Raw genomic sequence first — 27,150 nt, 5'->3', positions numbered from 1 at the left:
ATCAAGGGGAAGTGATCTACTGGAAATCAAGCTAAAGCAGATGGAAAATGCACAAGATGCCTGGAAGGTAGCCCAGACTCAGGAAGCACCTATTCCTATGCTGCCCCATCTACTTCAATCAAAATTTATGTCCTCACGGGGAAAGATCAGTTGATGAAAGGTAAATAAAATTCAGGTTGTGAAAGGAAAATCAAAATGGTATTTCCAAGAGAGCTTTCTAAAATGGAGCCAGGAGTCTGCTGAGGAAGTGTGATGTATGCATATTTCAGCCTGGATGGAATCTGACCTTTGACCACATATTGTCTTAATACAGGCACCCAAAATATCTGCCCAATGATACTCATCTCATCCTTACCCTAAGTAACTCATGACAGACTATCCACTTATTGAACCCTAAAATAAAATAGAATTGAATCCTGAAATAGCCCTTAAGGATAAATACTTCCTTTCTTTCATCAGAATCAATCATAATTATTTCCAGACATCTTTAACAACCTTAGTGGCTTTTGTCTTTATAAGCCCCTGATTCTTTGCCCACCTTGAACAGTTTCATCTGAATCTGTGTCTCTGGAATTGCAATTTCTAAGAGCAAAATAAACTCTTTTCTTATTTTCAGCCTTCTGCATTGTTTGGTCTAAAAAGTCTTTCTTACGATAAGGAAGGATAAATAAAATTCAGGTCTAGTTAATGGATGCTGCTCTCTGCTAAGTCACTCAGTTGTGTCAGACTCCTTGCAACCCAATGAACTACACAGCCCGCCAGGCTCCTCTGTCCACAGGATTCTCCAGGCAAGAATACTGAAGTGGGTTGCCACGTATTCCTCCAAGGGATCTTCCCAACCCAGGGATCAAACCCACTTCTCTTATGTATCTTCCATTGGCAAGAGGGTTCTTTACCACCAGCGCCACCTGGGAAGCCCCTGTTTATGGATAAGTCTGCACAGTATATAGGCCTCAAGCAGAAATATACTATCACAGCAATTAAGTTCCATTCAGGAGTGGCAATAAAAAATGTGTAAAAATCAAATGCTAAGTAGGCTCAAGTACAGGACCTCTGGTTGTTCAAGAAATTAACCTATGATGAGTTTATGCTTATTCACAGGAAATGGCTAATGGTGACTGACTGGTCAAGAGCATAGGAATAGAGAGTTTGCAAGACTGGTGACATTGAGGTCTACTTAATGACCAGGATAGATTTTCATAAAACTTTCCATTTAGATAAGTCCGCTCACTGCTCTTGAGTCATTTTGTAACATTTCACCTGCATGGTCTTAATTTGCAAGGGAATAAACCATGTTAAGTATTGGGTTTTGTCTTGGTTTTCCAGCACCAAGGTCATTTTGGCGGTGAAACTGCCATAACCTTTAGGAAGTTAAGATCTTCCTTACATGGGTTTTACTATAAGAACCACCATACCCAAAGCATGTGGTGCTGGTGGTTTAGCTGCTAAGTAGTGTTCAACTTTTTGCAGTCCTATGGATTGTAGCCTACCAGACTCCTCTGCCCATGGGATTTCCCAGGCAAGAATACTGGAGTGGGTTGTCATTTCCCTCTCCAGGGTTATTCTCAATCCAGGGATTGAACCTGTGTCTCCTGCTTGGCAGGTGGGTTCTTTACTACTGAGCCACCTGGAAGCCCAACCAATGCATACCAACTTCTCAAATGAAAGAAATGACTACTGATCACTATAAATGCTTAAACTGAAAAAAGAAAACTACCGCTCCCCCCAAAAAATCACAGGTACTTTACATGCAAACATTGTGCTAACTGTATTGCTATTGTAGCACATAGCCAGCAATAGCTCAGTTCTTTATCCCTTGCTTATAACCCAACTGAGGAGAGGATGAGGAAAGTAACAGCACTATCCCAAAAGGAAAGAAACCCTTTTTAAATTACAGAGAGTAAATCTATGTAAAATACTGAATTCTCCAAAAGGCATTGTTAGAAATAATTGTTTGAATTAATAAACAAATACATAATTCTGAATTTCAGTTCAATTAAAAACTACTGAGAAACTAATATTTGCCATTGTACTGGGCAATTGAATACCAAAACAAATGTTCCCTTCAGTATTAAATAGTTTTTACTTTAATCACCAATTACCAAAAGGATACTAATGAAGGCTTTAAGAAGTGAAATAATGATGGGCACAGTATAGAAATGTGAGCTACAGAAGCAAGCCACTAAATCAATGCTTATAATTTTGAGTCAACAGATCGCAATTTTCAGTATTCAAGATAAAAGGTATTGACATTATTTTCTTTTAACAGATACCTAGAAATATCAATAACCTCAGATATGCAGATGATAACTACCCTTATGGCTGAAAGTGAAGAGGAACTAAAAAGCCTCTTCATGAAAGTGAAAGTGGAGAGTGAAAAAGTTGGCTTAAAGCTCAACATTCAGAAAACGAAGATCATGGCATCTGGTCCCACCATTTCATGGCAAATAGATGGGGAAACAGTGGAAACTATTTTTTTGGGCTCCAAAATCACTGCAGATGGTGACTGCAGCCATGAAATTAAAAGACGCTTACTCCTTGGTAGAAAAGTTGTGACCAACCTAGATAGCATATTCAAAAGCAGAGACATTACTTTGCTGACTAAGGTCCATCTAGTCAAGGCTATGGTTTTTCCTGCGGTCATGTATGGATGTAAGAGTTGGACTGTGAAGAAAGCTGAGCGCCGAAGGATTGATGCTTTTGAACTGTGGTGTTGGAGAAGACTCTTGAGAGTCCCTTGGACTGCAAGGAGATCCAACGAGTCCATTCTGAAGGAGATCAGCCCTGGGATTTCTTTGGAAGGAATGATGTTTAAGCTGAAACTCCAGTACTTTGGCCACCTCATGCAAAGAGTTGACTCATTGGAAAAGACTCTGATGCTGGGAGGGATTGGGGGCAGGAGGAGAAGGGGACGACAGAGGATACGATGGCTGGATGGCATCACTGACTTGATGAACGTGAATCTGAGTGAACTCCGGGAGTTGGTGATGGACAGGGAGGCCTGGCGTGCTGCGATTCATGGGATCGCAAAGAGTAGGACACGACTGAGTGACTGAACCGAACTGAACTGAACATTCAGTAACATTTATCACATCATTTACATAAGCAGTCTTTGTCTTGCATTCTGTCCAATATAGTAATCATTAGTTACATGTAAAACTTTAACTAAAATTAATTGAAATTATGTAACATTAAAAATTCAATCCTCAGTCACACTAGCCAAATTCTTTCCCCCCTGTGGTGAGATCACTTACCTACCATGAGATCTGCCCTCTTTATAAATTCTGAAGTATATAACTCAATATTATTTACCACAAGGAGGGGGAAATAAGGAGTTACTATTCAATGGGCATAGTTTCAATTAAGCAAGATGACTAAGTGTTACAGATTGCTGTACTAACACTGTACACTGGCCACATTTGAAGTGTATCATGATCATATGTCGGAGAAGGCAATGGCACCCCACTCCAGTACTCTTGCCTGGAAAATCCCATGGATGGAGGAGCCTGGTAGGTCTCAGTCCACGGGGTCGCTAAGAGTCAGACACGACTGAGCGACCTCACTTTCACTTTTCACTTTCATGCATTGGAGAAGGAAATGGCAACCCACTCCAGTGTTCTTGCCTGGAGAATCCCAGGGACGGGGGAGCCTGGTGGGCTGCCATCTATGGGGTCACACAGAGTTGGACATGACTGAAGCGACTTAGCACCAGCAGCAGCATGATCATTTGTGTGTAAGGCAGGCCATATTGCATTATAAAAAATATTCCTCATCTTAGGTATTTTGGTCTTCTGAATTGAACCTCCTTCCTAGTTAATAGAATAGGAGGAAGCACTGAATTTTAAAGGTAATTAATGTTGATCTTTTGTTTCTTCATTCGTGTATTTTGTTCTGCTTAATTGAAAACATTCTATTCTGTTGTAAAATTAATGGCTTACTTTCTTTCTCTTTCTGGTTGTAAAACAAATGTCTTACTTTCTTCTGTTGGCAAGTGTCTCTTCACCATTTCTTATAGAGATCTTCATTCCATGCTTCTCTTTGCTTCCATCAAAAGAACAACGAGGGCTTTGTGTGGGTGTTCTGACTGGACGGCCACAAATCTTATTTACCTTTCAAACAGAAAATATTAAAGACAGTTAGAAACCATGCTCCAGTCTTTCCGAGAATGTAATATTTGCTAGAGTTTAAATCAAAGACATGTTGTTACTTACACCACAGTATTAACCTTCAAGACTTACAAAGTTCGCTAATTTTTAAAGTAGAGGGAATCAAATTATCTATATAAAATGGCAATCACAATAAATTACTTCTATACATATTTATACATTTTGAATGTATGCAAATGAAAAATACATGAATAAAAATATATATGCAAAATCAGAGAACTGCATTAATAAACTAGCCTGCTAGCATAAGTAAAACTATTTAATCAAAGTAGGTATTACTTATGGTTTATATTCATATCATTGACTAATCACATACCTGTACTAAGTTTCTTAATAAAGTAATTCGCTGTTGAACATGTGATCCAGTTCTATGTGAGTTCTAATGGTAGTTTTCTTCTTAAAATCTTTCTTTGAAAAGGCAATAAATATGCTTATATGAGATTTCATTTTGTAATAGTTGTATATCTTCTTCCTCATTCTAGTTTGCATTCAAGGGAGTTATTCATGGTTTCTTTTAAAAAAATTATTTATAGAACTGAAAATTTTACTTTTAATATTACTTACTTAACAAAGATCTTCATATAACTTATGAAATTATCACTGAAAATTAAGTAATTAATTGGACACATTATCATGTAAAGCATCAAAAAAGATTCACAAGATACCTTATACTTTCAAAAAGGCACACTAGTATAGTTAAAAATACATAAAAGCATTGCCTCTGAATCAAGAGACTTTGGTTCTTGTCTGAATATATCCTCCTTAATTGCTTAGATCTTGATAACAGTGACAGACCTTTATACAACTTGATTCTCTTATATGTAATATGAAGAACTTAGAATAAATTATTCTAAAGTTCCCTTAAAGTGCAATTTTTTTTAAAAAAATTTCCATTAATGAGCATTAAAGCAGTTATCATCTCTTTTATTTAAACAATAATTATTTTATTTCAATATGTGCAAAGAACATGTATTATATGTTGTAGAAGATAAAAGATTAGAAATTGAATTTTCCCTAAAAGAGCTGACATTAGAAGGAAAGAAAAACATCCTCCCATACATCAAAATGCACATGTACCTTAGAAAAGTCCTTGCCTTAACAGGCTCCAGCCCACCCTACCAATGCAAAAACTTCAGAAAACCCTGAAAAAAGCCGTTTCTCATTCTTGTTTTGGCTCCAGTCCTCCTGCCAAAGCCAATGGGCACACATGGTCAGCATAGGGACACTCCCAGACAAGACCTTACCTTCAAGAGCAGGAGAGGTAATTATTTCACCTAAATTATAGAGACAAACAAGAAAAGCCAAACAAAATGAGAATACATAGAAATATGTTCCAAATGAAAGCACAAGATAAAACCCCAGAACAAGAACAACAACAAAAACCTCTCATAAGATGGAAAGAAGTAATTTACCTAATAGAATGTTTGAAGTTACATTCCTAAAAACGTTCACCAAATTCAGGAGAGGGCTGGAGGAACACAGTGAGAATTTCAACAAAGAAACTGAAAATGTAAAACAAATATTATATGTAATATACATAAATATATATACATACACACACACGGAGACACACACACAAACCTCATGGTAAGCAAAAATCTGAAATAGATCAGTTCAGTTCAGTCACTCATTCATATCTAACTCTTTGTGACCCCATGAATTGCAGCACACCAAGCCTCCCTGTCCATCACCATCTCCCGGAGTTTACTCAAAGGTCTTTTCAAATGAGTCACTTCTTCACATCAGGTGGACAAAGTATTGGAGTGTCACCTTCAGCATCAGTCCTTCCAATGAATATTCAGGACTAATTTCCTTTAGGATGGACTGGTTGGATTTCCTTGCAGTCCAAGGGACTCTCAAGAGTCTTCTCCAACATTACAGTACAAAAGCATCAATTCTTCGGTGCTCAGCTTTCTTTATAGTCCAACTCTCACATCCACACATGACTACAGGAAAAACATAGCTCTGACAAGATGGACCTTTGTCTGCAAAGTAATGTCTCTACTTTTTAATATGCTGTCTAGGTTGGTCATTACTTTCCTTGCACAGAATAAGCGTTGTTTAATTTCATGGCTGCAGTCACCATCTGCAGTGATTTTGGAGCCCAAAAAAATAAAGTCTGACACTGTTTCCCCATCTCTTTGCCATGAAGTGATGGGATTGGATGCCATGATCTTAGTTTTATGACTGTTGAGTTTTAAGCCAACTTTTTCACTCTCTTCTCACTTTCATCAAGAGGCTCTTTAGTTCTTCAATTTCTGCCATAAGGGTGACGTCATCTGCATATCTGAGGTTATTGATATTTCTTCCAGCAATCTTGATCCCAGCTTGTGCTTCTTCCAGCCCAGCGTTTGTCATGATGTACTCTGCATAAAAGTTAAATAAGTAGAGTGATGATATACAGACTTGATGTACTCCTTTTTCTATTTGGAACCAGTCTGTTGTTCCATGTCCAGTCCTAACACTTGCTTCCTGCCTTGCATACAAATTTCTCAAGTGGTAGGTCAGGTTGTCTGGTATTTCCATCTCGAAGAATTTTCCACAGTTTACTGTGATCCACACAGTCAAAGGCTTTGGCGTAGTCAATAAAGCAGAAATAGATGTTTTTCTGGAACTCTCTTGCTTTTTCCATGATCCAACATATGTTGGCAACATGATCTCAGGTTCCTCTGCCTTTTCTAAATCCAGCTTGAACATCTGGAATTTCACAGTTCACATATCTTTGAAGCCTGGCTTAGAGAATTTTGAGCATTACTTTGCTAGCACATGAGATGAGTGCAATTGTGTGGTAGTTTGAGCATTCTTTGGAATTGCCTATCTTTGGGATTGAAATAAAACTGACCTTTTCTAGTCCTGTGGCCACTGCTGAGTTTTCTAAATTTGCTGGCACATTGAGTACAGCACTTTCACAACATCATCGTTTAGGATTTGAAACAGCTCAACTGGAATTCTATGACCTCCACTAGCTTTGTTCATAGTGATACTTCCTAAGGCCCACTTGACTTCGCATTCTGGGATGTCTGGCTCTAGGTAAGTGATCATACTATCATGATTAACTGGGTTGTGAAGATCTTTTTTGTATAGCTTTTCTTTTTTGTGTATTCTTGCCACCTCTTCTTAATATCTTCTGCTTCTGTTAGGCCCATACCAGTTCTGTCCTTTATTCTGCCCATCTTTGCATGGAATATTCCCTTGGTATCCCTGATTTTCCTAACGAGATCTCTGGTCTTTTCCATTCTATTGTTTTCCTCTATTTCTTTGCACTGATCACTGAGGAATGCTTTCTTATCTCTCCTTGCTATTCTTTGGAACTCTGCATTCAAATGGGTATATCTTTCCATTTCTCCTTTGCTTTTTGTTTCTTTTCTTTTTGTAGCTATTTGTAAGGCCTCCTCAGACAGCCATTTTGCTTTTTTGCATTTCTCTTTCTTGGGGATAGTCTTGATCCCTGCTTCCTGTACTATGCCATGAACCTCTGTCCATAGTTCTTCAGGCACTCTGTCTATCAGATCTAATCCCCTGAATCTATTTGTCACTTCCACTGTACAGTCATAAGGCATTTGATTTAGATCAAACCTGAATGGTCTAGTGGTTTTCCCTATTTTCTTCAATTTAAGTCTGAATTTGGCAATAAGGAGTTCATGATCAGAGCCACAGTCAGCTCCCTGTCATGTTTTTGCTGATTGTATAGAGCTTCCCCATCTTTGGCTGCAAAGAATATACTCAGTCTGATTTTGGTGTTGACCATCTGGTGATGTGCTTGTGTAGAGCCTTCTCTTGTGTTGGGTGAAGAGTCTGTTTGCTATGACCAGTGCGTTCTCTTGAAGAAATCTATTAGCCTTTGCCCTGCTTCATTCTATATTCCAAGGCCAAATTTGCCTGTTACCACAGGTGCTTCTTGACTTCCTACTTTTGCATTCCAGTCCCCTATGATGAAAAGGACATCTTTTTTGGATGTTAGTTCTAGAAGGTCTTGTAGGTCTTCATAGAACCGTTCAACTTCTGCTTCTTCAGCATTACTGGTTGGGGCATAGACTTGGATTATGGTGATATCGAAGATAAAGACACAAAATAGAGAAAGGAACTCAAACATATCACTAAAGTAAATCATCAAACCACAGGAAAAGGGACTAAAAGAAGAAAATTAAAACGAAGAACTAAAAATACATACACAAAATAAAGAACAAAATGCTGAAGTGTCCTAATCAAAGGACATAGGTGTTTAAATGAGTAAAAATAACAAGATTCATCCACATAATGCTTAGAAGATAATTCACTTCAATGCTAAAGACACACACAGATGAAAGTCAGAGGTGGAAAAGGTATTCCATGCAAATGGAAACAAAAAGAGCAATACTCATATCAGACAAAATAGACCTGAAAACAAAGTCTATAATGAAAGACAAAATAAAATATTCAGTTCAGTTCAATCACTCAATCATGTCCACTCTATCCGACCCTATGAATTGCAGCACACCAGGCCTCCCTATCCATCACCAACTCTTGGAGTACACTCAAAATTATGTCGATCAAGTCAGTGATGCCATCCAGCCATCTCATCCTCTGTCCTCCCCTTTTCCTCCTGCCCCCAATCCCTCCCAGCATGAGTCTTTTCCAAAGAGTCAACTCTTCGCATGAGGTGGCCAAAGTCCTGGAGATTCAGCTTCAGCATTACTCCTTCCAAACAACAGCCAAGACTGATCTCCTTTAGAATGGACTGGTTGGATCTCCTTGCAGTCCAAGGGACTCTCAAGAGTCTTCTCCAACACCACACTTCAAAAGCATCAATTCCTCGGTGCTCAGCTTTCTTCACAGTCCAACTCTCACATCCATACATGTCTATGGGATAAACTGTATCTTTGACTAGACAGACCTTTGTTGGCAAAGTAATCTCTCTGCTTTTGAATATGCTATCTAGGTTGGTCATAACTTTCCTTCCAACCATAAGTGTCTTTTAACTTCATGGCTGCAGTCACCATCTGCAGTGATTTTGGAGCCCAAAAAAATAAAGCCTGACACTGTTTCCACTGTTTCCCCATCTATTTCCCATGAAGTAATGGGACCAGATGCCATGATCTTCGTTCTCTGAATGTTGAGCTTTAAGCCAACTTTGTCACTCTCTTCTTTCACTTTCATCAAGAGGCTTTTTAGTTCCTCTTCACTTTCTGCCATAATGGTGGTGTCATCTGCATATCTGAAGTTCTTGATATTTCTCCCGGCAATCTTGATTCCAGCTTGTGCTTCTTCCAGCCCAGTGTTTCACTTGATGTACTCTGCATATAAGATAAGCAGGGTGACAATATACAGCCTTGACATACTCCTTTTCCTATGTGGAACCAGTCTGTTGTTCCATGTCCAGTTCTAACTGTTGCTTCCTGACCTGTATATAGGTTTCTCAAGAGGCAGGTCAGGTGGTCTGGTATGCCCATCTCTTTCAGAATTTTCCACAGTTGATTGTGATCCACACAGTCAAAGGCTTTGGCATAGTCAATAAAGCAGAAATAGATGTTTTTCTTGAACTCTCTTGCTTTTTCGATGATCCAGTGGATGTTGGCAATTTGATCTCTGGTTCCTCTGTTTTTTCTAAATCCAGCTTGAACATCAGGAAGTTCACGGTTCATGTATTGCTGAAGCCTGGCTTGGAGAATTTTAAGCATTACTTTACTAGCGTGTGAGATGAGTGCAATTGTGCGGTAGTTTGAGCATTCTTTGGCATTGCCTTTCTTTGGCATGAGAATGAAAACTGACCTTTTCCAGTCCTGTGGCCACTGCTGAGTTTTCCAAATTTGCTGGCATATTGAGTGCAGCACTTTCAGAGCATCATCTTTCAGGATTTGAAATAGCTCAACTGGAATTCCATCACCTCCACTAGTTTTGTTTGTAGTGATGCTTTCTAAGGCCCACTTGACTTCACATTCCAGGATGTCTGGGTCTAGGTGAGTGATCACACCATCGTGACTATCTTGGTCATGAAGATCTTTTTTGTATAGTTCTTCTGTGTATTCTTGCCACCTCTTCTTAACATCTTCTGCTTCTGTTACGTCCATACCATTTCTGTCCTTCATCAAGCTGATCTTCGTATGAATCTTTCCTTGGTATCTCTAATTTTCTTGAAGAGTTCTCTAGTCTTTCCCATGCTGTTATTTTCCTCTATTTCTTTGCATTGATCGCTGAGGAACCCTTTTTTATCGCTCCTTGCTATTCTTTGGAATTCTGCATTCAGATGCTTATATCTTTCCTTTTTTCCGTTGCTTTTCATTTCTCTTCTTTTCACAGCTAAGGCCTCCTCAGACAGCCATTTTGCTTTTTTACATTTCTTTTCCATGGGGATGGTTTTGATCCCTGTCTCCTGTACAATGTCACAAACCTCTGTCTACAGTTCATCAGGCACTCTATCAGATCTAGTCCCTGAATTCCATTTCTCACTTCCACTGTATAATCATAAGGGATTTTACATAATGCTAAAAGTGTTAATCCAAAAAGAATTATTAAACACAAATTAACCTATGTATGCCTAAATACATAAGGACAATATTAAAAAACATAAAGGGAGAAAGTGACAGTAATACAACCATAGTAGGGGACTTCTAATACACTACCCACAGCAATGGACATACCACCTGAACAGAAAATCAGTAGGCAAAAATTGGCCTTAAATGACACATGAGACTAAATGTACTTAATAGATATCCAGAGAACAGTCCACGCCCAAACAGCAGAGTATACATTCTTTTCAAGGTCACATGGAATACTCCCCAGGATATAGCACATGCTAGGTCACAAAATAAATCTCAATAAATTAGAGAAAATTGAAATCATATCAAGCATCTTCTCTGACCACAAACATATGAAATGAGAAAACAATTACAGAAAAAAGAAAAAAACTTGAAAAAACACAAACACATGGAGACTGAATAACATGCTGCTGCTGCTAAGTAGCTTCAGTCATGGCCGACTCTGTGTGACCCCATAGATGGCAGCCCACCAGGCTCCCCATACCTGGGATTCTCTGGACAAGAGTACTAGAGTGGGGTGCCACTGCCTTGTCCAATAATATGTTACTAACAACAAAAAATAAAAAGGTCTATAGAGAAATCTAAAAATTTCCTGCGACTAATCAAAACGAAGACTCAACTTTCCAAAATCTATAGGATATGGCAAAACAGTCCTAAGAAGGATTAGGACTACAGTGAGACAGGATAGTGTCACAGGCCTATCTCGGGAAATCTCAAATAAGCAATCTAACATGACACTCTAAAGAAATAGAAAGAGAAGAAAAAACAAAGTATAAAGTTAATAGGAGGAAGTAAATAAAGATCAGAGTAGAAATGAATGAGGTAGAGAACAAAAAGAAAATATCAATGAAACTGAGAGCTGAGTTTTTTTAAACTACAAACAAATCTAGTGGAGGTGATGGAATTCCAGTTGAGCTATTTCAAATCCTGAAAGATGATGCTGTGAACGTGTTGCACTCAATATGTCAGCAAGTTTGGAAAACTCAGCAGTGGCCACAGGACTGGAAAAGGTCAGTTTTCATTCTCATGCCAAAGAAAGGCAATGCCAAAGAATGTTCAAACTACCGCACAATTGCACTCATCTCACACGCTGGTAAAGTAATACTCAAAATTCTCCAAGCCAGGCTTCAGCAATACGTGAACCATGAACTTCCAGATGTTCAAGCTGGCTTTAGAAAAAACAGAGGAACCAGAGATCAAATTGCCAACATCTGCTGGATCATGGAAAAAGCAGGAGAGTTCAAGAAAAACATCTGTTTCTCCTTTACTGACTATGCCAAAGCCTTTGACTGTGTGGATCACAATCAACTGTGGAAAATTCTGAAAGAGATGGGCATACCAGACCACCTGACCTGCCTCTTGAGAAACCTATATACAGGTCAGGAAGCAACAGTTAGAACTGGGCATGGAACAACAGACTGGTTCCACATAGGAAAAGGAGTATGTCAAGGCTGTATATTGTCACCCTGCTTATCTTATATGCAGAGTACATCAAGTGAAACACTGGGCTGGAAGAAGCACAAGCTGGAATCAAGATTGCCGGGAGAAATATCAATAACCTCAGATATGCAGATGACACCACCCTTATGGCAGAAAGTGAAGAGGAACTAAAAAGCCTCTTGATGAAAGTGAAAGAAGAGAGTGACAAAGTTGGCTTAAAGCTCAACATTCAGAAAACGAAGATCATGGCATCTGGTCCCATTACTTCATGGGAAATAGATGGGGAAACAGTGGAAACAGTGTCAGACTTTATTTTGGGGGCCTCTAAAATCACTGCAGATGGTGACTGCAGCCATGAAGTTAAAAGACACTTATGGTTGGAAGGAAAGTTATGACCAACCTAGATAGCATATTCAAAAGCAGAGAGATTACTTTGCCAACAAAGGTCTGTCTAGTCAAAGATACAGTTTATCCCATAGACATGTATGGATGTGAGAGTTGGACTGTGAAGAAAGCTGAGCACCGAGGAATTGATGCTTTTGAAGTGTGGTGTTGGAGAAGACTCTTGAGAATCCCTTGGACTGCAAGGAGATCCAACCAGTCCATTCTAAAGGAGATCAGTCTTGGCTGTTGTTTGGAAGGAATGATGCTAAAGCTGAACCTCCAGGACTTTGGCCACCTCATGCGAAGAGTTGACTCATTGGAAAAGACTTTGATGCTGGGAGGGATTGGGGGCAGGAGGAGAAGGGGACGACAGAGGATGAGATGGCTGGATGGCATCACTGACTCGATGGACATGAGTTTGAAGGAACTCCACAAATTGGTGATGGATAGGGAGGCCTGGTGTGCTGCAACTCATGGGGTCGCAAAGAGTCGGACACACTGAGTGACTGAACTGAACTGAACCTACTGCTATAAAATTGATAAACCTTTAGCCAGATTCATAAAAAAAGGAGATGGCCCCAATAAATAAAACTACAAAATGTAGAAAGTACAACTGATATCCTAGAAATACATATAATCATAAGAGAATACTACAGTTATAAGCCAAAATCTGGACAATGTACAAGAAATGGATAAATTCCTAGATACATGTAATCCTCCAAGACTGAATCAGGAAAAAACAAAAAGTATGTACAGAACCATTAATAGTAATTAAATTAAATCAGCAATAAAAAACTTTCCACCAAAGTTCGGAACAGATAGCTTCATAGGGGAATTCTACAAAACATTTCAAGAAAAGTTAATACCCATTCTTCTCAAATTATTCTGAAAAACGGAAGAGAAAGGAACACATTCAATATCATTCTATAAGACCAGCAATATCGCAATATCAAAACCAGACAGAGACATTACAAAAAGAGAAAATTAACAGTTCAATATCCCTGATAAACACAGAGGCAAAAATCCTCAAAAAATATTAGCAAATTTCATTCAACACTACAATAAGATCATAGGTCATGATCAGGTGGGATTTACTGAAAGGATGCAGGGCTCCCCTGGTGCCTCAGATGGTAAAGAATCTTCCTGCAATGCAGAAGACCTGGGATCCATCCCTGGGTTGGGAAGATCCCCTGCAGAAGGGAATTGCTACCCACTCCAGTATTCTTTCCTGGAGAATCCCATGGACAGAGGAGCCTGGCAGGCTACAGCCCATGGGGTCACAAAGAGTCAGACATGACTGAATGACTAAGCACAGCACAGATGCAGGATGACTCAGTATCCACAAATCAATTAATGTGATATACCAGGTTAACAATGAAGGATAAAAATTACATGATCATCTCAATAGATACAGAAAAAGCATTTGACAAAATTCAACATCCATTCATGACAAAAACTCTCAATAATGTTGGTGTAGGGGAAACATTTAGTTAGGCATAGTCAGTCAGTCTCAGATGTGTCCAACTCTGCAACCCCATGGGCTGTAGCCCAACAGGTTCCTTTGGCCATGGAATTCTCCAGGTAAGAATACTGGAGTGGGTTGCCATTCCCTTCTCCAGGGTATATTCCTGACTCAGGGATCAAAAATGGGCCTCCCACATTGCAGGCAGATTCTTAACCATCTATAGAGGAAACATACCTCAACATAATAGCCATTTATGATAAACACACAGCTAACATCATACTCACCAGTGAAATCTGAAAGCTTTTTGGAAGTCCTAGTGACAGCAATCAGACAACAACAAAAATAAATAAAAAGTCATCAAATTGGAAGAGAAGTAAAAATGGCTGTGAACCAAACATCTACAAGCAATAAATGCTGGAGAGGGTGTGGAGAAAAGGGAACCCTCTTGCACTGTTGGTGGGAATGCAAACTAGTACAGCCACTATGGAGAACAGTGTGGAGATTCCTTAAAAAACTGGAAATAGAACTGCCATATGACCCAGCAATCCCACTGCTGGGCATACACACCGGAAACCAGAATTGAAAGGGACACGTGTGCCCCAATGTTCATCACAGCGCTGTGTATAATAGCCAGGACATGGAAACAACCTAGATGTCCATCAGCAGATGAATGGATAAGAAAGCTGTGGTACATATACACAATGGAGTATTACTCAGCCATTAAAAAGAATACATTTGAATCCGTTCTAATGAGGTGGATGAAACTGGAGCCGATTATACAGAGTGAAGTAAGCCAGAAAGAAAAACACCAATACAGTATACTAACGCATATATATGGAATTTAGAAAGATGGTAATGATAACCCTGTATGTGAGACAGCAAAAGAGACACAGATGTATAGAACAGACTTTTGGACTCTGTGGGAGAGCGAGAGGGTGGGATGATTTGGGAGAATGGCACTGAAACATGTATAATATTATGTAAGAAACAAATCGCCAGTCTAGGTTCGATGCAGGATACAGGATGCTTGGGGCTGGTGCACTGGGATGACCCAGAGAGATGGTATGGGGAGGGAAGTGGGAGGGGAGTTCAGGATTGAGAACTCATGTACACCCGTGGCAGATTCATGTTGATGTATGGCAAAACCAATACAGTATTGTAAAGTAAAATAAAGTAAATATATATATATATATTTAAAAAAAACAACTCTATTTGCAGACGACATGATATTATACATAGCAAACTCTAACGGCTCTGCCTAAAAGCTCTCAAAATAAATGAATTCAGTAATGTCACATGATACAAAATAAATATACAGAAATTTGTTGCATTTCTATACATTTCTACTGAACTATCAGAAAGAGAAATCAAGAATACCATCCCATTTCCAATGACATCAAAAAGAATAAAACACCTAGGAATAAATTTAACCAAAATGGTGAACGACTTGCATTCTGAAAACTATAAGACATTGATGAGAGAAATTGAAAACAACACAAATAAATGAAAACTATTCTGTGCTCATGAATTAGAAGCATTAAAATAATTAAATACTCAAATATTTACGATAGCCAAGACATTAAAGCAACCCAAATAAGTATCCATCAACAGATGAAAGGATAAAGAAGATACAGTATATAGAGGTGACCCTTCAAAAATCTGGGTGTTAGGGGCACCAAACCATACAGTCAAACATCCACATGTAACTTTAAAATCCACTCTGTGTATCCACATTCATGGATTCAACCAATTGTGGATATTGTGGTGCTGAAGTACATATTTATCAAAAGAAATAAAAAGCCCTCACATGTACGGATAAAATCCACATATACGTTCAAACCTATGTTATCCAAGAACTAGGTGTACAACAACTGTATATACGATGGACTATTACCTAGCCATTTTAAAAAAGAAATGGAATCTTTCCATTTGCAACAACATGAATGGATCTGGAAGGTATTATACTAAGTGAAATAAGACAGAGATAAATACTATGCTTTCATTTATACTGACATATATATATATAAACAAATATAACAAAATAGGAACAGACTGAGATATAAAGAACAAACTAGCGGTTTCCATAGGGGAGGCAGTTGGTGGTGTGGGTGGATTAGATGAAGGGGATTCTGAGGTACAAACTCTGTTACTACATGACTGTGACTGCATATTAGGTCAAAGGCTGTGATGTAGAGCACAGGAAATACAGTCAATAATATTAACTTCGCATGGTATGTAGTCTATAAAAATATGGAAACCACTATTTGTACACTTGAAACTAATATGACATTGTAAGTCAGTTATACGTCAATAAAAAAGAAAATGAAACAAAACTGTAACATGTAGAAAATGAACAGAATAATTCTGGGGTGTTTAGGGAAGAGACTCAGTAGGTGATGTCTAAATAACAGATTAAAAGATAAAACTAGAAGCTGGTCAAGTGGACAAAGTGGGAAAGCTCCAGAAGAGAGTAGAAAAGCAGAGGTGTATAACATGTTTCAGAGAACAAAGGTGACACCTGAAAGATGAAGTAAGACACAAAAATGTAAGGTAAGACCTTAGAAATGAGGGAAGACATAAAAATGCCATATATGTGGTGATGGATGTTAATCAGACTTATTGCAGTAATCATTTCATAATATATACTAATATCAAGTCATATGTTGTATACCTGAAAATAACATAAAGTTATAGATCAATTATATCTCACTTCTTCAAGATGCCATAATATGTCTTGGATATCAAGCTTAAAATCTTACTTTAGCAAGCAGAAATCAGGCAAAAGTTTCAAGGCACGAAAAGGTAGCTTAATGATCTACACAAGAAAAATCTTTATGACAGCAGTTTGCAGGTAAGGAGACCAAGGTCCCACACAGAACCCTAGAGAAAGGCTGAGACCAAAGGTCTGCAGCAGAAGTGCTGAAAAGAAGCAACAGATATAAGAAGTAGACAGGAGGGACAGATTGTAGCTTGGAGATATATAATAATTAGATATAGAATGTTTCTGAACAAAGAAAAATGGTGGAAGGTGCAAGGAAAATCTTGATAGAGGTAAGTGCAAGAAAACATCAGGTTGACATCAAAAATGGATAAAAATTTGGTTTGCCTGCAAAGGAGAAAATATTAAGGATTGTAGTAAAAGGAAATTAAGTTTGAAGGGTAGGTTGGAGTCATATCTTGGAGGTTTAAAATGACAATCTAAGTTTCATTTATTAAACTAAACCTCTGATAGCTACTGAATGGAAAAGTAAAATGCTAGAGCTGATACTTAGCAATGAATCTGACAATTGGACTATAGAGATAGACCTATGAAAGGTGAGTGACCTGTTAATAGATTCTAAAGTTTGAAGGGCCCTAAAGTTCCATCCTAAAGGAAATCAGTCCTGAATATTCATTGAAAGGACTGATGCTGAAGCTGAAACTCCAATACTCTGACCACCTGTTGTAAAGAACTGACTCATTGGAAAAGACCCCGATGCTGGAAAAGATCAAAGGCAGGAGGAGAAGGGGAAGACAGAGGATGAGATGATTGGATGGCATCACCAACTCAATGGACATGAGTTTGAGTAAGCTCTGGGAATTGGTGATGGACAGAGAAGCCTGGCGTGATGCAATCCGTGGAGTTGCAAAGAGTCGGACATGACTGAGCAACTGAGCTAAACTGAAAGTTCGAAGGAAAGTTAATTTTATTCTGAACTACAGTCATGACAGTATCCATAACAAGAAGGATTCACGAATCATATACAGACAGAAGAGAAGAAAAATCAACAGGGTTAAATCCAGAACACTGACAATACCAAATGATAGCGGGGATGTGGAGCAACAGAAACTCTCATTCTTTGCTGTTGAGGAAGCACAAGGGCACAGCCCAGTTTGGAAAATTGTTTGGCAGCTTCTTACAAACAAACAAACAAAAAACACTTTTATCATACAATCCAGCAATCACACTCCTTGGAATTTACATTAAAAACTTATATCCACACAAAAACCTGCAGCTTTATTGTTTATAGCAGCTTTATTGAGATTGCCAAAATTTGGAAGCAACCAAGTTGCCCTTCTGTAGACAAATGGATAAATAAACTTTGGTCCATCCAGACAATAGAACATTATCTAGTGCGAAAAAAAAATGAGCTATCAAACTGTGAAGATATAGAGAAAACTTAAATGCCCATCACTGAGTGAAAGAAGTTATATTGAAAATGCTATATACTATATGATTCCAATTATATGGCATTCTGGAAAAGGCAAAACTATGGAGTCAGTAAAAAGATCAGTGGTTGCCAGAAGTGGGGATCAGCAGGGGCCAGGGGGCAGGGGTCAGGTGGTGAATGGAGAAACACAGGATTTATAATGCAGTGAAAATTACTCTGTATGATACCATAATGGGAGATACATGTCACTATGTGTGTGTGCTTAGTAGTTCAGTTGTGTCCGACTCTTTGAGACCCCATGGACTGTTGCCCACCGGTCTCCTCTGTCCATGGGGATTCTCCAGGCAAGAATACTGGAGTGGGTTGCAATGCCCTCCTCCAGGGGATCTTCCCAACCCAGAAATCAAACTCAGATCTCCTATATTGCAGGCAAATTCTTTACCATCTGAGCCACCAGGGAAGCCCACATGTCACTGTGTATTTGTCCAAACCCAGAAAATGTAGAACACCAAGAGTGAACTCAAAACTATAGATTTGGGGAGACAGTGATATGTCGATGTAGGTTCATCAGTTGCAGCAAATGTATCACTCTGGTAGAGGATGCTAACAATGGGAGAGGTTCTGCATGTGTGGGGACAGGGGCTACATGGGATATCTTTTCACCTTGCATTCAGTTTTGATGTAAGACAAAAATTGCTCTAAAAAATAGAAAAAAAATTGGTACAGATAAACCTAATTACAGGGCAGGAATAGAGACACAGATGTAAAAAAATGGATGGGTGGACATGGCAAGGGGCTGGGAAGGAGGGAATAAACTGGGAGATTAGGATTGACATATATACACTACCATGTGTAAAAAAAATAGATAGTGGGAAGCTGCTATATAGCACAGGGATCTCAGCTAAGTGCTATGTGGTCACCTAGAGGAGTAGGATGTGGCGGGGTGGGGTGGGGAGGGAGATCCAAGAGGAAGGGGATATATGTGTACAAATCATGATTCACTTCATTGTACAGCAGAAACTAACAAAACATTGTAAAGCAACTATATCCCAATGAAAGAAATAAGGTTTATTTTGAAAAAATTCAACAGGACTTAACAAATTACTGAAAGCGAGAAGTTAAGGATATGTAAGGTCAAGGTATTAAAAAGCTCAGAGTAAATTTTCCATCACTGAAGCTGAAAAGCAGTGATAGTGGAGTGTAAATATATTATAGGGAAAGTCACTCAGTCGTGTTGAACTCTTTGTGACCCCATGGACTGTAGCCTACCAGGCTTCTCAGTCCATGGGATTTTCCAGGCAAGTGTACTGGAATGGGTTGCCATTTCCTTCTCCAGGGGATCTTCCTGACCCAGGGATCGAACCCAGGTCTCCCGCATTGTAGGCAGATGCTTTACCCACTGAGCCACCAGGGAAGCCCATAAGGTGCTAAAATATCTATTTTTAAAGGGAGAAAGTATCTTTCTTTAACCCAAGAGACGTGGGTTCAATCCCTTGGTCAGGAAGATCTCCTGGAGAAGGAAATGGCAACCCATTCCAGCATTCTTCCCTGGAAAATCCCATGGACAGAGGAGCCCGGTGGCTACTGTCCATGAGGGTTGCAAAGAGTTCGACACGACTGAGTGACTAATACAATACTTCTGAGGCACAAGCATACAGAGCAGATTCCAATACATATAAATAAATTTCAGAGCCTTTATATGTGTTGACTTACTATCAGGGAGTTCCACTCCACACTTTACTGAAAGGGAATGGAAAACCATCTGTTACCAGCACATTAGCCTGTCACCTTAGCTCCCCTGAGTAAGCCGACTGGGGTAGACGATTTTAATACTAGCACCTTCTTGCTTTTGAAAAAAAAAATTGCTCACACTTACTCTGACAATTTTTCAACTTTGGCTTATACTGCAATTTCCTCATTTTCCCCACTGGTCTCTACCATTCTCCTCTGCAATCAGTCTGAACTGTCTTGGAAAAAAAAAAAAGTTTCTGCTTCCAATGCTTATATACTCCTACTTTGAGTTTCATCTCTGGTTTCCCACAGATTTTCAAATTCTCATCTCACCTTGAAATGACCATTTTAGTTGCTTCTAACCCATATCACTTCTCCCACTCTGTTCAAGTATTTGCTCCAACAACTCCTTGTCACTTATCTGACTTCCTCCATTCTCTCTGTTCACTGTCTTATTCAAATCATCAAAGCTTTTTTTTCTTTTACTGATTTTTAAAAATATAAATTTATTTATTTTAATTGGAGGCTAATTACTTTACAATATTGTAGCGGCTTTGCCACACATTGACATGGATCTGCCACAGGTGTACATGTGTACATGTGTTCCCCATTCTGAACCCCCCCTCACCTCCCTCCCCATCCCATCCCTCTGGACTGGTGATCCTTTTCACATATGATAACATACATGTTTCAATGCTATTCTCCCAAATCATCCCACCCTCGACATCAAAGCTTTTAACCAATAAACTCAAAAAGCTTTGTAAGAAGCAAATTGTTCTTTTTCATTTGACTTCCATCAGCAGAGCCTCCATTCATTCTGCAGTGATCTTTAAAAATGTTTTTTAATAATAATAAAATTAAAAAGCAAAAATGTTTAGCATATTTTTAATTGAAAAGCAATGAACATGGACATACTCTGACTATTTATTAAGCAATCTGTTTCAGAGGGTGATGCAAAGGTGGATTCTACATCACTGGGTAGCCAACAGGTGACAAAATATTTTTCTTCAGGCCACATCTAGGATGTTTGGTATTCAATGAGAACTGACTAAAAGAAATGACATAATGTGTAACTCTGCAAGCATACTTGAAAACAGCAACAACAATAATAATAATAGATAAAAATGAGAAACGGGGTAGATCTGGGTCAAATGCATTGTGCCTTGTGCTCTATTAAATTAAAAGCTACTTTTAAACTAATTGAAAGAAACGTACTATTGGCAATTTTTTCCAGTTTTAACAACATATGTGAATTTATTAATTTTTCCTTGCCCAGTTCCCTATGATTCTCAGAAATAGTTTGCCAAAGTAGCGGCTGGTGTTAAGGGTAAAATCTGCTACCACAAATCATGATCAAGCTAACTTTTCAAGACAGGAGTGAAATCCATGATTTTTGCTTTATTCCATGAGGGAAAACTGAGAAAATATTTTTTTCCAGATCACAAGGAGTTGAGAGGAGGACTTAATGCAAAGTTCATGAAGTCTGGATTTCATTTGAATTCACAATGAATTCAAATATCATAATGAATTCACAATTAGCAAGCAAAGGGACAGCATTATCATAGCCTCATCTTAGAAAGATTTGGCAGACAAGAAGACCTTTCCCATAGGTAAGGCAAGAAAATATTAGAATCAACTTAATAGGAGCCCATGAAATCTGAGAAGAGGAGAAAGGGAAAACTCTTTTTTGAGAAGAATGGATGGGGTTTGGCTACTGGTTGATTCACTACAAGAGATTTTTTAAAAGAAGGAGAAATAAAGCTGTTAGCCACTTTGAATCTGGCAACAAGGGTGAATGAAGATCCAATAACCAACATGTGGAAACTAGATGGTAGAATAAGTTAATTGTTCCTTAGAGCTGGAGGTGAATTCTAATTTAGAACTTTGATTTGGGATAATCCTAAAAGGTGGTTCTAAATAGTATACTAGAGATAAAGAGAAAGTTAATGATTAGAATTCTCTGCATAGAGCCAATAAAGCCATGAAAATTGACAAAATTATAAAATGTATATAGAATATAAAGATGGTCAGAAAGAAAATCTTTCTAAGGCAGGAGAAAAAGAACTCAGATAATAGCTACCTGCCCATCCCCAGCAAAAAAAAAAAAAAAAGAGAGAGAGAGAGAGAGAAGAGAAAGAAGAGGAACTGGAAAGGAAGAAGAGAAGAAGGGGTTAAAGCTGGGGGAGAAGGAAGGAAGGAGGTGAAAGGAGAAAGCAAGGAAGGAAGAACAGGAGGGAGGGAGGAACTGAGGAACAAGGACTTTAGACTAATAGAGCTGGGAAGCCCATAGAAGATATCTAACCTGAAACATCTGCAGTGACTTTGGAGCCCCCCCCAAAATAAAGTCTGACACTGTTTTCACTGATTCTCCATCTATTTGCCACGAAGTGATAGGACCAGATGATCTTAGGTCATGATCTTAATTTTCTGAGTGTTGAGCTTTAAGCCAACTTTTTCACTCTCCACTTTCACTTTCATCAAGAAGCTCTTTAGTTTCTCTTCACTTTCTGCCATAAGGGTAGTGTTATCTGCATATCTGAGGTTATTGATATTTCTTCCAGCAGTCTTGATCCCAGCTTGTGTTTCCTCCAGCCCAGCGTTTCTCATGATGTACTCTGCATAGAAGTTAAATAAGCAGGGTGACAATATACAGCCTTGACGTACTCCTTTCCCTATTTGGAACCAGTCTGTTGTTCCATGTCCAGTTCTAACTGCTGCTTCCTGACCTGCATACAGATTTCTCAAGAGGCAGGTTAGGTGGTCTGGTATTCCCATCTCTTTCAGAATTTTCCAGTTTATTGTGATCCATACAGTCAAAGGCTTTGGCATAGTCAATAAAGCAGAAATAGATGTTTTTCTGGAACTCTCTTGCTTTTTCCATGATCCATAGGATATTGGCAATTTGATCTCTGGTTCCTCTGCCTTTCCTCTGCTTGAACATCTGGAAGTCATGGTTCACATATTGCTGAAGCCTGGCTTAGAGAATTTTAAGCATTCCTTTACTAGCATATGAGATGAGTGCAATTGTGCAGTAGTTTGAGAATTCTTTGGCATTGCCTTTCCTTGGGACTGGAATGAAAACGGACCTTTTCCAGTCCTGTGGCCACTGCTGAGTTTTCCAAATTTGCTGGCATAATGAGTGCAGCACTTTCACAGCATCATCTTTCAGGATTTGAATTAGCTCCACTGGAATTCCATCACCTCCACTAGCTTTGTGCATAGTGATGCTTTCTAAAGCCCATTTGACTTCACATTCCAGGATGTCTGGCTCTAGATGAGTGATCACACCATTGTGATTATCTTGCTCTTGAAGATCTTTTTTGTACAGTTTTTCTGTGTATTCTTGCCACCTCTTCTTAATATCTTCTGCTTCTGTTACGTCCATACCATTTCAGTCTTTTATTGAGCCCATCTTTGCATGAAATGTTCCCTTAGTATCTAATTTTCTTGAAGAGATCTCTAGTCTTTCGCATTCTGTTGTTTTCCTCTATTTCTTTGCATTGATCACTGAGGAAGGCTTTCTTATCTCTCCTTGCTATTCTTTGGAACTCTGTATTCAGATGCTTATGTCTTTCCTTTTCTCCTTTGCTTTTCACCTCTCTTCTTTTCACAGCTATTTGTAAGGCCTCCCCAGGCAGCCATATTGATCTTTTGCATTTCTTTTCCATGGGGATGGTCTTGATCCCTGTCTCCTGTACAATGTCACGAACCTCATTCCATAGTTCATCAGGCACTCTATCTATCAGGTCTAGGCCCTTAAATCTATTTCTCACTTCCACTGTATAATCATAAGGGATTTGATTTCATTACTACCTGAATGGTCTAGTGGTTTTCTCTACTTTCTTCAATTTAAGTCTGAATTTGGCAATAAGGAGTTCATGATCTGAGCCACACTCAGCTCCCTGTCTTGTTTTTGCTGACTGTGTAGAGCTTCTCCATCTTTGGCTGTAAAGAATATAATCAGTCTGATTCGGTGTTGACCATCTGGTGATGTCCATGTGTAGAGTCTTCTCTTGTGTTGTTGTTGGAAGAGGGTGTTTGCTATGACCAGTGCTTTCTTTTGGCAAACTCTATTAGCCTTTGCCCTGCTTCATTCTGTATTCCAAAGCCAAATTTGCCTGCTACTCCAGGTGTTTCTTGACTTTCTACTTTTGCATTCCAGTCCTCTATAATGAAAAGGACACCTTTTTTGGGTGTTAGTTCTAAAAGGTCTAGTCAAGGCCATGGTTTTTCCAGTAGTTGTATGGATGTGAGAGTTGGACTGTGAAGAAAGCTGAGCCCCGAATTGATGCTTTTGAACTGTGGTGTTGGAGAAGACTCTTGAGAGTCCCTTGGACTGCAAGGAGATCCAACCAGCCCATTCTAAAGGAGATCAGTCCTGTGTGTTCATTGGAAGGAATGATGCTAAAGCTGAAACTCCAGTACTTGGCCACCTCATGCAACGAGTTGACTTCATTGGAAAAGACTTTGATGCTGGGAGGGATTGGGGGCAGGAGGAGAAGGGGACAACAGAGGATGAGATGGCTGGATGGCATCACCGACTCAATGGTCGTGAGTTTGAGTGAACTCTGGGATTTGGTGATGGACAGGGAGGCCTGGCGTGCTGCAATTCATGGGGTTGCAAAGAGTCGGACACAACTGAGTGACTAAACTGAACTGAACTGAACCTTAACCAGCAGATGAGAAAATTGAATCCCAAAGCAGGACAATAACTTGCTAAGACTGAATCTAGTTAGTGGAAGAGTGTTGATTACAGAACCAATGGCCTCTTCTACATCATTGACGAGCTATTTATCTTTATACCTATAGTGCAGGAGTCACACTATGTAAAATCTAGTTCTTAACCATCCTACAGGAGTAAAATAAGTTGATTTGAAAATGATCTAGATATATGAATAGATAAGAAAATCCCATTTTTCCTATGTATGTGGAAGTGGGTGAGAGGAAACATAAAGCTACTTCCCTTTAAGATTCCTAGGAATGAATAGAGGTAAGGAAAAGGAGGAACTACAAGGATATTAGACAACTTGATTTCTCACCCAGGTTTAGAAGGAAATCAGTATAACTGATTTACGAAAAGAAGTCTTCCCATGATACACAACCCCTAAATTCCAATTTTATGAGACAGTAATGTAAGATTTTCCTCTCTTTTAAAGAAGTCCAGATAATGTCTTAAAAAGAATAGTCAGTAACTTCCTGATCTACAACCTATCACAATGAAAAAATCTGGTCTGATCAAATACCTGGTCAACAGTTAGAAAAGCAGATTTCCTTATAACTGTCACACTTAACATATAGTATATGTTCTCACATTTATGAATCCTCAATCCTCAATATTTTCTTAAAAAGTTACATTTGTTTGCAATATAAAAATGCTTTTCTGTTGATATTGATCTGTAGTTGCCCCTGAAACCCATGTTTCACATCAAAACCTCTCTAATCCACATTTATTTTTAAAACAACATATGAAAATACTTTAGTAAATACCTATAACTTTTGGTATTGTAAATACTTTTTGTAAGTTACCAAACATTTAATGTCACTTTCTTCAGTGCTTTTCACCTGGGAGGCAGTTGACAAACACTGGTGTTAATCATGGATGATCTTATAACTGCATGTTGAATGCCCATGATGGTTAATTTTATATGTCAACATTGTTTCTGGCTATGACCCTGAAGGTATTTACAGATCAGATCGGCATTTGAATCAGTGGACTCAGTAAAGTAGATTGCATTCCCTTAACAAGGAAAGACATCATCCAATTCCTGAGGGTCTGAATAGGAAAGAAAGGAGGAACTCTACCCTCAACTAGCACACCCCAGGCTCACTGCTTGAACTAGGACAAGTGATCGCATCTCCTCCTGCTCTCAGACTGTGATTCACACTGGGGTTCCCCTTGTTCTCAGGCCTTTGGACTCAGACTAAATCATACCACCAGAGTTTTGAGTCTCCAGCCTGCAGAAAGTAAACTGTGGAACTTCTCGGCTTCCATAATCACAGGAGCCAATCAGTTCCTCAAAATAAATACCTTCCTAGAATATTCATCTTATATGTAAGTTCTGTTTCTCTGGAGGACCCAGACTAATACAATGACAAATTCACTAAATAACATAACTGTTCATGATTTTATTAACTGCTGTTAATATCATAAATATTTTATTGCAACTTAATTCTGCTTTGATATGTGTAATTCAGTTCAGTTCAGTTTAGTTGCTCAGTTGTGTCTGACTCTTTGCAACCCCATGGACTGCAGCACGCCAGGCCTCCCTGTCCATCACCAATTCCTGGAGTTTACTCAAACTTATGTCCATTGAGTTGGTGATGCCATCCAACCACCTCATCCTCTGTAAGCCCCTTTTCCTCCTGCCCAGCATCAGGGTTTTTCCATTGAGTCAGTTCTTCGCATCAGGTGGCCAAAGTATTGGAGCTTCAGCTTCAGCATCAGCCCTTCTAATGAATATTCAGGATTGATTTCCTTTAGGATTGACTAGTTTCATCTCCTTGCTGTCCAAGGGACTCTCAAGAGTATTCTCCAACACCACAGTTCAAAAGCATCAATTCTTCAGCACTCAGCTTTCTTTATGGTCCAACTCTCACATCCATACATGACTATTGGAAAAACCATAGCTTTGACCAGACGGACCTTTGTTGGCAAAGTATTGTCTCTGTTTTTTAATATGCTGTCTAGGTTGGTCATAGCTTTTCTTCCAAGGAGCAAGAGTCTTTTAATTTCATGGCTACAGTGTCACCATCTGCAGTGATTTCAGAGCCCAAGAAAATAAAGTCTGTCACTGTTTCCAATGTTTCCCCATCTATTGGCCATGAAGTGATCGGGCTGATGCCATGATCTTCATTTTTTGAATGCTGAGTCTTAAGCCAGCTTTTTCACTATCCTCTTCCACTTTCATCAAGAGGCTCTTTAGTACCTCTTCATTTTCTGCCATAAGGGTGGTGTCATCTGCATATCTGAGGTTACTGATATTTCTCCTGGCAATCTTGATTCCAGCTTGTGATTCATGCAGTCCAGTGTTTCGCATGATGCACTTCGCATTTGCCTATAAGTTAAATAAACAGAGTGACAGTATACAGCTTTGATGTACCCCTTTCCCAAATTGGAACCAGTCCATTGTTCCAGGTCCAATTCTAACTGTTGTTTCTTGACTTGCATACATATTTCTCAGGAGGCAGGTAAGGTGGTCTGGTATTCCCATATTGAAGAATTTTCCACAGTTTGTTGTGATCCACACAGTCAAAGGCTTTGGTGTAGTCTATAAAGAAGAAGTAAATGTTTTTCTGGA

General features: G+C 39.0%; 1 protein-coding gene across 2 annotated transcripts in view; it reads right to left on the bottom strand.

The window, feature by feature from the left end:
* GPC5 (glypican 5) overlaps positions 1–27,150 on the bottom strand; it is a 1,663,234-nt gene that overhangs the window by 1,226,641 nt on the left and 409,443 nt on the right. For both annotated transcript variants that reach the window (XM_069601872.1, XM_069601871.1), the window contains one exon: positions 3,976–4,109. In XM_069601872.1, the coding sequence (XP_069457973.1) occupies positions 3,976–4,109 (134 nt within the window). The remainder of the gene's footprint in view (positions 1–3,975; positions 4,110–27,150) is intronic.

The sequence above is a fragment of the Ovis canadensis genome, chromosome 10 (assembly GCF_042477335.2).
Source record: "Ovis canadensis isolate MfBH-ARS-UI-01 breed Bighorn chromosome 10, ARS-UI_OviCan_v2, whole genome shotgun sequence".
NCBI lineage: Eukaryota > Metazoa > Chordata > Mammalia > Artiodactyla > Bovidae > Ovis > Ovis canadensis.
This window is presented reverse-complemented; position numbering and strand designations above follow the sequence as displayed.